Source organism: Ostrinia nubilalis, chromosome 13 (genome assembly GCF_963855985.1).
Source record: "Ostrinia nubilalis chromosome 13, ilOstNubi1.1, whole genome shotgun sequence".
Taxonomy (NCBI): Eukaryota; Metazoa; Arthropoda; class Insecta; order Lepidoptera; family Crambidae; genus Ostrinia; species Ostrinia nubilalis.
The window spans coordinates 2,162,306-2,175,378 of NC_087100.1; the positions used below are offsets into that span (position 1 = coordinate 2,162,306).

Sequence of the window (13,073 nt, forward strand, 5' to 3'; positions counted from 1 at the left end):
TACTCACAATAAAGTTAACATTAAAGTTTATAATCAACTGTAAATTTACAGAATGTTAAATATGTATTTTTCCCGTTACATTCCCTCTAATATGGTCGAGTGAAGCGATGGCTGGTTCACTCGTCATGTCTGTGAACAGGCGCTGCTTTCGGGGACTGGTCAATCCAAGTTATTCCAACTTATGTAGGTATGCGAGTCATTTCTACTAGTATTTGAGTATGTAATCTGTAAGTCTAGATATTAGCACGTCACTACCTTGTTTAATATGCCACGCAATTTTGTATACCCATTCTTATAAGATACACTATACAAGAATGCATGGTAAATTCAGTGAACTGCTCCTGAATCGAATGTACCTACTACTGCTATTTCTATTTATTTATATTAACCGGCAGACAGTGGTGACTGAGTTTGTTGCGGCGCTTCTTCTCAGCACTTGCCAAATGTTGGTCTCGAAGCGCTGGTAGGGTAAAAAGATTATGAGACATGTAGAGGCTCCTTAAGAGCAAAATGACGATTTGTAAGAACTATTTATTAGTCTAAACAAATAAAGAAATTTTGACTTTGACTTTCCCAGTGGCTGACTAAGGCCTTATTGTGAAAAAATAATGAATCACAATTTTGGCTGTCCCTAAGACCTGTTCGGTCCCGTGATGGCCTTAGTCTGACTCTGGCAAGTAAATACAGAATTCATAGCACATAGTGGGTTAAATTTATTCTCAACTCTTTGGTTCTTTTGATGGCTCAGTTGAAGCACCTAATTCGGGGAATAGTTCCATCAGGCACAAGTCCAGTAAATTGTACACCAACTGCAACAAATGAATGCTAGATTAAATTTCAGGGTTATGGAATAATTTGATAAGTAATTCTTTTGATTTTTTTCATTTCTTCTATATTTCTTCTATTAAACACTTTACTTTCTCGGTTGTATAGTATTTTTTGTCAAAAACTTACCTGTTTGTTGAGTTGTGGCCTCTGTATAATTTCAAATGCCTTGTGCACAGCCACTGGCAGGCCATTGCCGGCTATTAACACGGCTGGCGAAGGAATGCTCTGCAGAAGTTGTGTCCGCGCCAACTCTCGCTGCCTCGCGGGATCGGTGCGGGGAGTTGATGCTTTCTTACCAAACAATAGCCCTGTGGAGAAATTATACTCTTATTTACTAAAAAGTATTGTAAAATCTAAAAATAAATAAATAGGTATAATTTCAATTGAGTACACATAATTTTAGTAATGATACATACCATGTCCTAATCGTATTAAATGTGCCAATCTCCTTTCCGATAATAGGCGACATAGAGCCTTATTGAGTAGCGCGTCGAAAGCGTCATCTACGAGTTCGCGCGTCACACAAAACACGCTCCCAGCTATGGCAGTCACGAATCCACGGGCCTTCACCACTTTCACTACTGTAAAAAAGAAAGACATTTTTTTATTAAATAATACTAATTAATCCTTATTGGTCACGAACTCTTTTTTCTCGTAACATAACAATAGTGGAGTGCAGAAACGAAACGCAAAACCTTTTTTCGTATATCTGTGGCAGCTGTCAGTACTTGTTTTGGCGGGAAGTTACAAAATGAGTCATTTGATTTCGTTTCAAATGACAAAACAATGCATTGGATAAATATCACATACGAACGAAATTAAATTATCACCGAGTTGTGAGTCTAAAATTCACATTTCAAGATAAGCCAAATAAAAGGTTTAATTTACATTAGGGACATAGTACTCACACAAGAACATGGCGCACTGCGTGAACCCACACACGGCGTTCTGATGTCGTATGTCCCCAGAGTGGCACGCGCTAGGTGGTACTCCGAAGTTGTCTCCAAACACGGAGTCGGTGATGTCTCGCGCGCGGCGCGGCCGCTGTAAAGGTATAGTGTCGGCCTCCTCGCTCACTTCTATCGCTTCTTCCACGTCGCGCGCTGTGCCTTGCTTGCTGTGAGGTACAATAAAATAAGTGTCAGTATTTCTACACTGATTAGCTGATTGTATACCAAAATTCTAAACAACAATGCGAAAGTCATTGAATCTAGCACTGATACAGTGCTCACGGCATACGAGAAGTTAATGATATTATTAAGGCTGGGTTGCACCATCTTACTTTAATAACTGTAACAAAAGTCTGTCAAACTCCATATGAAAAACACCGGTTATGATAAGGTGATGCAACTCAGCCTAAACATCTAGCGAAGTAATTTTTTTTAAGACGGCAATAATGTCGGTGTCGGTCTCCAGGGAACTCTTCGTGTCTCACACTCAAAACAATCATAATTTAGCATAGTTCGAAAGGTTAAGGTTACTCGTATAATCGTATTCTTTAAAAAAAATGCTGTTAGCATTTAGAGTTCTTACGCCTGCACCATCATATAAAAGTCTCCGTCCACATAATGAATACGTGGTGCAGTTAAAAATACAACTAAAAAAAAAATACTCACAGCGCCTGATACCGGTCGATATCCGACGACACGAGCAGATTCTTTAGGAAGCTTTCCAAATGTTGCCCCTTCTCCTTCCTCAGTTTATGTGTGACTGACTGATAGATATTGGCCAGGTCGCTGCTATTTGCATTCAGGGTCGATGCTTGCACCACCATGGAGAAATCTCCATCCACTGTCAGGAATAGGTGGAGGAGCTCGCTGGTTTGGAGGAGGCTTTTTTGGAGTAAGCGTTGGAGGAAGTCTTCGTATTTGTAGCGGAGGGTCTCCATTGGACTGTTGTCTCTGTAATAATATTTGGTAATTTTATAGTTGTGATGAAGTTGATTACACAGGAAAACATTGGCAAGATTTGAGATCACCTGGGCTGACAGTCACTATTTGTTGAGGTTTTCAAATACGTGACGGCGTTTAGGCACTACAAACTGTACCAAAAATAACTAGGTAGCTTTTTAGTGGACGATTAACAACATCTTATCCGCCGTCCGCTACTATATTCAAGTTGCCACAAAGTTCCAGATCCGTGCACAAGAGCCGTAGAGGAAAGCATCCACTGCCGTGACGGTATGACGCTCTAATCCATATCTATGGTATGACGGATGGATATGACATCAAGTCCACTACGAACCTTAGATAGACGTTGTAATTGTTTTAAACTCTACACACGCTAGTTACCTGCGGGAAGGCAAGGCCAGCTCGTGCAGCAGCTTATCTCCGTTGAACGTAGTACTTATTATTATTCTGTGGTTGAACTCTAACAGTTTAGCTCTTAATAAGTGGAAGTCATGTTCGCTGCGGTCAAGCGCCCACAGTCGCGCCGCGGCTAAGTATGAACATCAAATCCACTACGGAGTGTAGATAGCTGTTGTAATTGTTTTAACGCGCTCTACATACGCTAGTTACCTGCGGGAAGGCAAGGCCAGCTCGTGCAGCAGCTTATCTCCGCGGAACTCTAACAGTTTAGCTCTTAATAAGTGGAAGTCATGTTCGCTTCGGTCGAGCGCCCACAGTCGCGGCGCGGCTAAGTATGAACATCAATTCCACTACGGCCCGTAGATAGCTGTTGTAATTGTTTTAACGCGCTCTACACACGCTAGTTACCTGCGGGAAGGCAGCGCAAGCTCATGTAATAGTTTATCCCCGTGGAACTCAAGCAGTTTAGCTCGTAATAAGTGGAAGTCATGTTCGCTTCGGTCGAGCGCCCACAGTCTTGGCGCGGCGCCAAGCGCGGCTAGAGTGAACATCAATTCCACTACGGACCGTAGATAGCTGTTGTAATACTTTTAACGCGCTCTACACACGCTAGTTACCTGCGGGAAGGCAAGGCCAGCTCGTGCAACAGTTTATCTCCGTGGAACTCTAACAGTTTAGCTTTTAATAAGTGGAAGTCATGTTCGCTTCGGTCGAGCGCCCACAGTCTTGGCGCGGCGCCAAGCGCGGCTAGAGTGAACATCAATTCCACTACGACGGACCGTAGATAGCTGTTGTAATTGTTTCAACGCGCTGTACATACGCTAGTTACCTGCGGGAAGGCAGCGCAAGCTCATGTAATAGTTTATCCCCGTGGAACTCAAGCAGTTTAGCTCGTAATAAGTGGAAGTCATGCTCGCTTCGGTCGAGCGCCCACAGTCTTGGCGCGGCGCCAAGCGCGGCTAGAGTGAACATCAAATCCACTACGCACCGTAGATAGCTGTTGTAATTGTTTTAACGCGCTCTACACACGCTAGTTACCTGCGGGAAGGTAAGGCCAGCTCGTGCAGCAGTTTATCCCCATGGAACTCAAGCAGCTTAGCTCGTAATAAGTGGAAGTCGTGCTCGCTTCGGTCGAGCGCCCACAGTCTTGGCGCGGCGCCGGGCGCGGCGCGGTGCACGGCGAGCGTGAACACGCGGACGGTGCCGCGACGAGGCGGCGCTTGCTGGAATAATCAAATAAGGTTAAGGTGTTTCCATGTATTTATAGAAATCAACAGCAATACATACACAATATTAGTTACTAATATTATAAAGAGGAAAACTTTGTTTGTTTGTTAGTTTGGTTGTAATGAATAGGCTCAAAATTACTGGATCGATTTTAAAAATTCTTTCACCATTCGAAAGCTACATTATCTACGAGTAACATAGGCTAAATTTTATTTTAGAAAAAAATAGGGTTCCGTAAAATATGTAGGTATAGCCTGACCAGGAACATAAAAACCCTGGCATAGTGGCGCGTCAATTGCATTTGATAGTGCAACACTGAGTACAGTCGTACCTGTGTTAAATTAATAGGCTAACTTTATGTATCAGGATTCTGGATTACGGGCTAATTTGATATTTTCATAAATTAACGAAAAAATATTATTATAGGTAACCTGGTTTAAATAAATTAAATGAAACCATCAATCGAGTTAGTAGGATTTATTTTATTATTCGTCAATAATCAAATTCAGAACTTGAATATTCAACTGCAATGTCTGCTCATGAACGCTTCAAACTCGGTACTTCTTTCCCAATTCCATAAAATTCAACACTTAGAAAGTGACAAAAAACTTTAAAATAGGTAGTTGAAACAAACCACAGCTAATTTTCATAGTGGACTGTACTATACGATAAACATGTCAGTCAATTTGACAACCTTTGTCGGAAACATTATTCAATGAAAATATTGTCCGAACCCTTAGTATTTCTCTTCGACAAATACTTTAACACATTGTGAACCACTTTTCTTTCACGACTATAAAAATATTTTAGCAATTTAATTCATAAAATCAATTGCGCACATTTAAAATAAAGTTTGTTTACACTTTGACAGCAATAGACTGACATGCAAGGTGACATGTCAATGAAGTTTTCAGTTACTGTTGCCATTAAAAGAAATTAGTACCATTAGTTTTCCGCAACATGGCGAGGGTTTTTATGTTCCTGGTCAGGCTATAATGTAGACCACGCGCGCGAAGCCGCGGGCGGAAAGCTAGTTAGTTATAAAATTAGACTGATAGTATAGCCAATAACAGGTTTCCCTCATTATAAAATAAGGTGCTGGAATGATAAGGAGTATAAGGTCGGGTCATATTTGACCGGTGCTGCGCGATGCAACACAAAGCGCGCTCGAAAGTCTTGTTCAAACGCGCGATACAGCGCAGATTTTGAATGGTTTCATCGGCGAGGCATTGAGGCGGTAACTGTGCGGTTACGGTTTTATGCAAATGTACGAAAACTGCCTAGCAATCATGCGATCATCGCTGTGTTTAAATATTGCCAAATTTTTTATAGTAGTAGTGCTGAAATATTTGCATCCGGCTCGAAGGACCATAAACACACCACAGGGTGTTGTGCCACATAGTCAACTTTTCATGTGCGAAATAACACCGCAAAGCACCATCTATTGGTAGGTTTAACAACGTAAACACTTGCTCGTAGATTTAGATTTTAAAACTCAAAAAACCAGATAATAATCATAGAGCTGTCGGCATGGATACAAAAAAAATACACTCAACTAGTTTGAAATACTTATATAAAAATGCTCACCAATCTCGTCTCAACATTGGTAAGAACGACTTTGTACGTGCTCAAGTCTTGTTCCCTTAAACTATCCTCATTCGCCAGCGACTCTAAATACTTCAAGATATCCATATTCTCCCCGCCGTCCCCTTCGGAATCCTCAGAGTTGGTAAAACAGTCCAGAACCTGCCCGTCTATGGTCTGAGGCCTTAGGGCACCTTTTAACCTGTTGCCTAGTTTTAAAGCTGTTTGTAGAAGTCTTTCTTGAGGCCTGAAAAAATAAAATTGATGTTACTGGCTGGAATATCTGTTGGGCAAAATAAAAAAATAATTTCAAAACAGTGGAACTGAGACTTTTTACTTACTTTTTGGTCATTTGTTTTTGATAGCCAGTCGGTATTCGAGATCCGATCACTAATTTATAATACTGAAAACAAAAATATTTTTCATTAATCATCTCTGTATATAAAATATGTTTACTTTTTATGATGGATCATAAAGGTTGTAGTAAATACCTCTTCACTGTGTAAAAACTTTGGCAGCATAATTTTCTCTAGGATGGCGTGTGACTGTCTCGCGGCTTGATACAACGCTCTACTCGTTTGTAATCTACAGACAAAAACAAAATAAAGTTTATACATTTTCAGATAATCTGCGTAGAGGTGTACTGACGAGATTATAAAAGTATTTATATTGATTCAAGCTACGTATAATTTAATCAGTTCAAATTTTCTTCAAGTAGCACTCAAGTCCAGTCGCCGAGAACTACAGTCCAGCTCGCGCGCAATTATATTGCTGACACGCGAGCGATAAGGATGGGTAGCTTGGGGTCATTGGACGAAATTCTACATGCTCGGCGACCGTACTTTAGTTCTCACTCTTCACTTGGTTGTCGCAAAAGGCGACTCATCATCATCATCATCATTTCAGCCACAGGACGTCCACTGCTGAACATAGGCCTCCCCCAATGACTTCCACATCGCACGGTTGGTAGCGGCCTGCATCCAGCTCCTTCCCGCTACCTTTATCAGGTCATCGGTCCATCTTGTGGGTGGACGTCCTACACTGCGTTTTCCGGTACGTGGCCTCCATTCCAGAACCCTGCTGCCCCATCGGCCGTCAGTTCTGCGTACTATGTGCCCAGCCCACTGCCACTTCAGCTTGCTGATCCGTCGGGCTATGTCAGCGACTTTAGTTCGTTTACGGATCTCCTCATTTCTGATTCGATCTCGTAAAGAAACACCGAGCCAAAAGGCGACTAAAAGACAAATATAAAATCCATCACAACTCTTATGGCCAGTATGGGAAGCATTTGCTTCTAGTAAATTAGATGGTCGTCCAGTGGAGACCAATAACCTGATGGTGATAATGAAGAGCCAGTAGTACTCATCGTTTAAAGCTGACAGAAATGTTTCACTGCTCGGCAGCAATAAAGACTGTGCAACTAAAGTTTGAACTGTAGAAGACACAGCTTAGCTCAGCTGTTATGTAGTTCTACTTGATAACAATAAATTTTTAGATTGAATAATGAACTTAATTTTATTTTAACAAATAATTAATACAATAGAAACGTACACACCTTGACCATAGACCGGAGAGAGGAGACAACATAAAACGAGATGCGTTCACACTTCATCACTACTGGTGTGGGAAATGTCATTGAACTTAGTGCTGTAGCTACTGCCATTCAGCACAATGGCAGTAAGTGTCATTCACCGCTTGATGCTGTGCGCGCTGTGCAGTATATTGTGCAACGAAGTATAGCTGGTACATGTCGCGAGCTTGCTGTGACATGGCGGCTAGTGTCCGCATAGTGTTGCTGGTACACTCACCGCTTGATGCTGTGCGCGCTGTGCAGTATATCGTGTAGTTCCGCAGCGATGGAGGCGTCTAGCGGCACGGCGCTGAGACTCCGCGGCGAGAGGTATAGCTCGTACATGTCGCGAGCTTGCTGTGACATGGCGGCTAGAGTCCGCATAGTGTTGCTGGTACACTCACCGCTTGATGCTGTGCGCGCTGTGCAGTATATCGTGTAGTTCCGCAGCGATGGAGGCGTCTAGCGGCACGGCGCTGAGACTCCGCGGCGAGAGGTATAGCTCGTACATGTCGCGAGCTTGCTGTGACATGGCGGCTAGTGTCCGCATAGTGTTGCTGGTACACTCACCGCTTGATGCTGTGCGCGCTGTGCAGTATATCGTGTAGTTCCGCAGCGATGGAGGCGTCTAGCGGCACGGCGCTGAGACTCCGCGGCGAGAGGTATAGCTCGTACATGTCGCGAGCTTGCTGTGACATGGCGGCTAGTGTCCGCATAGTGTTGCTGGTACACTCACCGCTTGATGCTGTGCGCGCTGTGCAGTATATCGTGTAGTTCCGCAGCGATGGAGGCGTCTAGCGGCACGGCGCTGAGACTCCGCGGCGAGAGGTATAGCTCGTACAATCACGGAATGAAAAGGTTCGTCAGTTTTCAAATTGATTCCTTCAACGAATCGCGAGCACATATTACCTTTTGAAACTATGTTACAGAATAATCTCGAGTTAGAAAAAATAATCTTTAACTGTTCGTCAGTAAAGTTCAAAATTATTCAGATCAAAGTTGTTTGACGATTTATCTTGTCAAGAAGATTATTATGATTGATAAACTAAAACCTTCTTGTTGGTTCAACCTGCCATTATTATTTCTTTTAAATAAAAAAAAACTATTGTCAATTGGTCAATGTCATCATTGCATTGCACTGAGATGGGATAGAAAAATAAACAAGCAAAACCTTATTCGTTAGCAAACGTCATATTTATTTAAATGTTAGCAGCACTGTTTCTTGTACTGTTATGTTGGCAGGTTTGAGTCTTACAGTACATACTGCAAGCGAAAACCGACACTAAGGTGACGAACCTTTTCATTCCGCGACTGTACATGTCGCGAGCTTGCTGTGACATGGCGGCTAGTGTCCGCATAGTGTTGCTGGTGCACTCACCGCTTGATGCTGTGCGCGCTGTGCAGTATATCGTGTAGTTCCGCAGCGATGGAGGCGTCTAGCGGCACGGCGCTGAGACTCCGCGGCGAGAGGTATAGCTGGTACATGTCGCGAGCTTGCTGTGACATGGCGGCTAGTGTCCGCATAGTGTTGCTGGTACACTCACCGCTTGATGCTGTGCGCGCTGTGCAGTATATCGTGTAGTTCCGCAGCGATGGAGGCGTCTAGCGGCACGGCGCTGAGACTCCGCGGCGAGAGGTATAGCTGGTACATGTCGCGAGCTTGCTGTGACATGGCGGCTAGTGTCCGCATAGTGTTGCTGGTACACTCACCGCTTGATGCTGTGCGCGCTGTGCAGTATATCGTGTAGTTCCGCAGCGATGGAGGCGTCTAGCGGCACGGCGCTGAGACTCCGCGGCGAGAGGTATAGCTCGTACATGTCGCGAGCTTGCTGTGACATGGCGGCTAGTGTCCGCATAGTGTTGCTGGTGCACTCACCGCTTGATGCTGTGCGCGCTGTGCAGTATATCGTGTAGTTCCGCAGCGATGGAGGCGTCTAGCGGCACGGCGCTGAGACTCCGCGGCGAGAGGTATAGCTCGTACATGTCGCGAGCTTGCTGTGACATGGCGGCTAGTGTCCGCATAGTGTTGCTGGTACACTCACCGCTTGATGCTGTGCGCGCTGTGCAGTATATCGTGTAGTTCCGCAGCGATGGAGGCGTCTAGCGGCACGGCGCTGAGACTCCGCGGCGAGAGGTATAGCTCGTACATGTCGCGAGCTTCTTGTAGGAGCGCGGCTTGCTCGGACGAATCCAGGTCTGGATTTAGGAGCTTCGTTTGAAATAATTCTGCAAAGAACACAACACGGTAGTCAGTAAAGGCACTTTTTTTAAACATTTAAACACTGTTACTTCGATAGTGAGTGTAGTGGAAGTTAATAACTCTTCAAGGCGAGAGTGAATAAGCATTTACAGGGCAGATATGTACCATCCTAGACTGCATCCCACTTAACATCAGGTGCGATTGTGGTCAAATACCTGCCTTGTTATGCATAAAAAAAATAAAAAAAAATAAATGAAAAGAGTGGACTGTATAAAATTAATTGTCTACTATTCGGTATAAATTTACAATAATATCGAGACCGTTTAGTGCAAAGTCGTTGAAGAGAGTGCGTCAGGATCGTCTTCTTCTATGTTCGCTCGCGAACCGAACATTGCTCGTTCGTTCGCCTAACGCTCGCCGCTCCCTCCGGTCACGCCGCCCGCGGGCAATGTCCGTGAGTAGACAAACACTACTATTCTATATCTACGCTAAAACTTGCGCGGAAAAGCAAACCCGTCTCACGCGTCCCCGCCACACTGCACTCATACTATTTAATTTTTTCGTTACAGGTGCGTGCGTCCGCGTGAGTTTAAGCGTAGGCCCTTAGATTTTGTATGGCATAAGATAAATTGAAAAGCAACTTAACGTAACTTTCGAAGGCTATATTTCCAAGTAATTTTTCAAAGAAGTTGTCTTGGAATTATTTATCAATTGGTTTGTGGTGTCGTCAACCACCCAATACGAAATACATAATTTGATATTTACAAAATGTGGTCCTGTCGTAACTTGATATCACAGTCGATAGTGCGGGCCTTTTAATCCGTGACATATAGTTAATGCAATTAATTATAGTTTAACTCACTGATATCCTTATAAAACTGCAGCAGGTGTATATGGCTAGTAGCTTTTAGATGCTGCATGAAGGCGTAGAAGTAGTCCTGGTCGCTGATCACCCACTCCAGGTCCACTTTCAAGAGCTTGGGCCGCTGACTGTATACGGATTCTGTGTGGCGCGCGAAACGCTCCAGGAATTCTACCTGGAAAACGATAGCAAATCAATTGACAAAAACTCGATCGGTCTTGATTTCTTGAATCAAGTTACTACTAAAATATGACGACGAGCAACTCTTAATTCGTACTTTAGTTTTTAGAAAATTGGTTTTTAATCAAATGAGAATGCAGATTTTTAGTTGGTTGTGCTCTAAATCAGAATATTATGCGTTATATAGGTTGTGGATTCGCTGACGTTCGTTAGGTAACGCAACGCCGGGGATCGTACCCGCAACATCAGGAGCGTTTTTTTTATGCATAACAAGGTAAGTATTTGACCACAATCGCACCTGATGTTAAGTGGGATGCAGTCTAGGATGGTATTTTATTCCCCAAGCACGCCAAATTTAGTGACAATGGACCAACGGTGTCTGCCCTCACGTCCGCTGGACTATTGTGGTGAACCCACTCCCTAACACAAGATACACAATATTTAGCTTAGCTGGAGAGGTTAACGGAATCAGTAACGTATTATTTACCTTATAATTAGGAGTGGTGGGCAGCTGCGCCATGGTCTCGTCTCCCGTGGCCAGCACGATAAGCGTATTCAGTATGTAGGGGTCGGCCAAGACATCAGTCAAGGATAATAGCACCCAACCCGCGAATATCTCGCGGATTAGCACGCGGAACACTCTGGAAGGGGTAATAAATGTGTAAGAATAAAAATTGCAGCGTTATTCGTTCCAATGGTAAAGAATTCCTAAACGAATAGTATTTTTTTAATTTTATAGTGGTCTGGGGCTGAATACGAAGCAAACTTGGTCCAAGGAAGCAAGACAAGAACCACAGACATACCTGTGTCAATGTGAACTTTCGTGCAAACGGAAACGCAGAACCAAGTTCTGCTATCGATGAAATAACCTGCCCACTATGTCGCTCGTCTCACTTCGTCTCCATTTTGGTGAAAAACTGCTTTAATTTAGCACTCCCTCAACTCCCTATCTTGGCGGTGGGGATGGGGATAAAACATTGATGATGATATGGGATGGGACTATTCCCACCTCTCGTTCTCACCGCTGCAAGTCCTGTGTAGCCAGGATCTACAGCTTAACCGCTAATAAAAACCCAACCAATGAAGGTCAACATAGAGATATAGAGAGGTGTCAACTAATGTGCTGAGTTCGAAACTCAGTGTCGCATTAAAAATTCACACACACAAAGAAATCAAAATATGTACTCATTATCCATTGCGGTATCAGTACTCAACGTTCGAATTATCATTAGTAAATACTACGCAAGCAATGTAAAGAGGCGATCGAGCGAAACAAGGGCTCTAAAGTGTTCGCAAGAGATCTGTCTGTTGGCCAAAGCCAACTGACCAAGCTGAAAACCGAGGATGGCAGAGCCATTTCGTCGGGGCCGGAGATATTGGAAGAGGTTGAGAAGTTCTACGGACAATTATACACGAGTGTACGCACACCTGTCACAAATCTAGCCGAAGACCCAAGAGCTAGATTGACCCGACACTATACCGAAGATATCCCGGACGTCAGTCTGTACGAGATTAGAATGGCTCTCAAACAGCTGAAGAACAACAAGGCACCGGGTGATGATGGAATCACGGCTGAGCTTTTCAAGGCAGGTGGAACGCCGATACTGAAGGCTCTTCAGAAGCTGTTCAATTCCGTCATCCTCGAAGGAAAAACGCCTACGACATGGCACAGAAGTGTGGTGATACTCTTCTTCAAAAAAGGTGACAAAACCTTGTTGAAGAATTATAGACCCATCTCACTTCTGAGCCATGTCTACAAGCTGTTTTCGAGAGTCATTACGAATCGTCTCGCTCGCAGGCTCGACTACTTCCAGCCTCCCGAACAAGCCGGTTTCCGAAAAGGCTTTGGTACCATAGACCACATACATACGCTGCGGCAGATTATACAGAAGACCGAGGAGTATAATCAGCCACTTTGCCTGGCGTTTGTGGATTATGAGAAAGCCTTCGATTCGGTCGAGACCTGGGCAGTGCTACAGTCTCTCCAAAGGTGCCAAATCGACTATCGTTATATCGAAGTGTTAAAAAGTTTATACAAAAACGCCACAATGTCAGTCCGCCTCCAGGATCGGGACTCGAAACCTATCCAGTTGCAGCGAGGGGTAAGACAGGGAGACGTCATATCTCCAAAACTGTTTACCACCGCCCTGGAAGATGTCTTCGAGCTCTTGGACTGGAGCGGATTTGGCATAAATATCAACGGTGAGTACATCACCCACCTTCGATTCGCGGACGATATCGTAGTCATGGCTGAAACCTTGGAAGATCTAGGCACAATGCTCGATGGCCTCAGTAGAGCCTCTCAACAAGTGG

The 13,073-nt window shown here is 44.0% G+C and overlaps 1 protein-coding gene across 1 annotated transcript; it reads right to left on the reverse strand.

Moving 5' to 3' along the window:
- Nucleotides 1-574: 574 nt before the first annotated feature.
- LOC135077273 (sorting nexin-14-like) lies at nt 575-11,665 on the reverse strand. Its single transcript, XM_063971808.1, has 17 exons — nt 11,655-11,665; nt 11,248-11,401; nt 10,581-10,755; nt 9,560-9,744; nt 9,395-9,513; nt 8,897-9,049; nt 8,089-8,241; nt 7,757-7,909; nt 5,952-6,195; nt 4,176-4,360; nt 3,755-3,925; nt 3,546-3,713; nt 2,445-2,729; nt 1,737-1,945; nt 1,245-1,409; nt 955-1,136; nt 575-809 (listed from the first exon to the last, which is right to left on the reverse strand). Exons 1-17 carry the CDS (start codon nt 11,663-11,665, stop codon nt 720-722), a joined length of 2,802 nt encoding a protein of 933 aa, XP_063827878.1. The 3' UTR covers nt 575-719.
- Between the last annotated feature and the right edge of the window lie 1,408 nt (nt 11,666-13,073).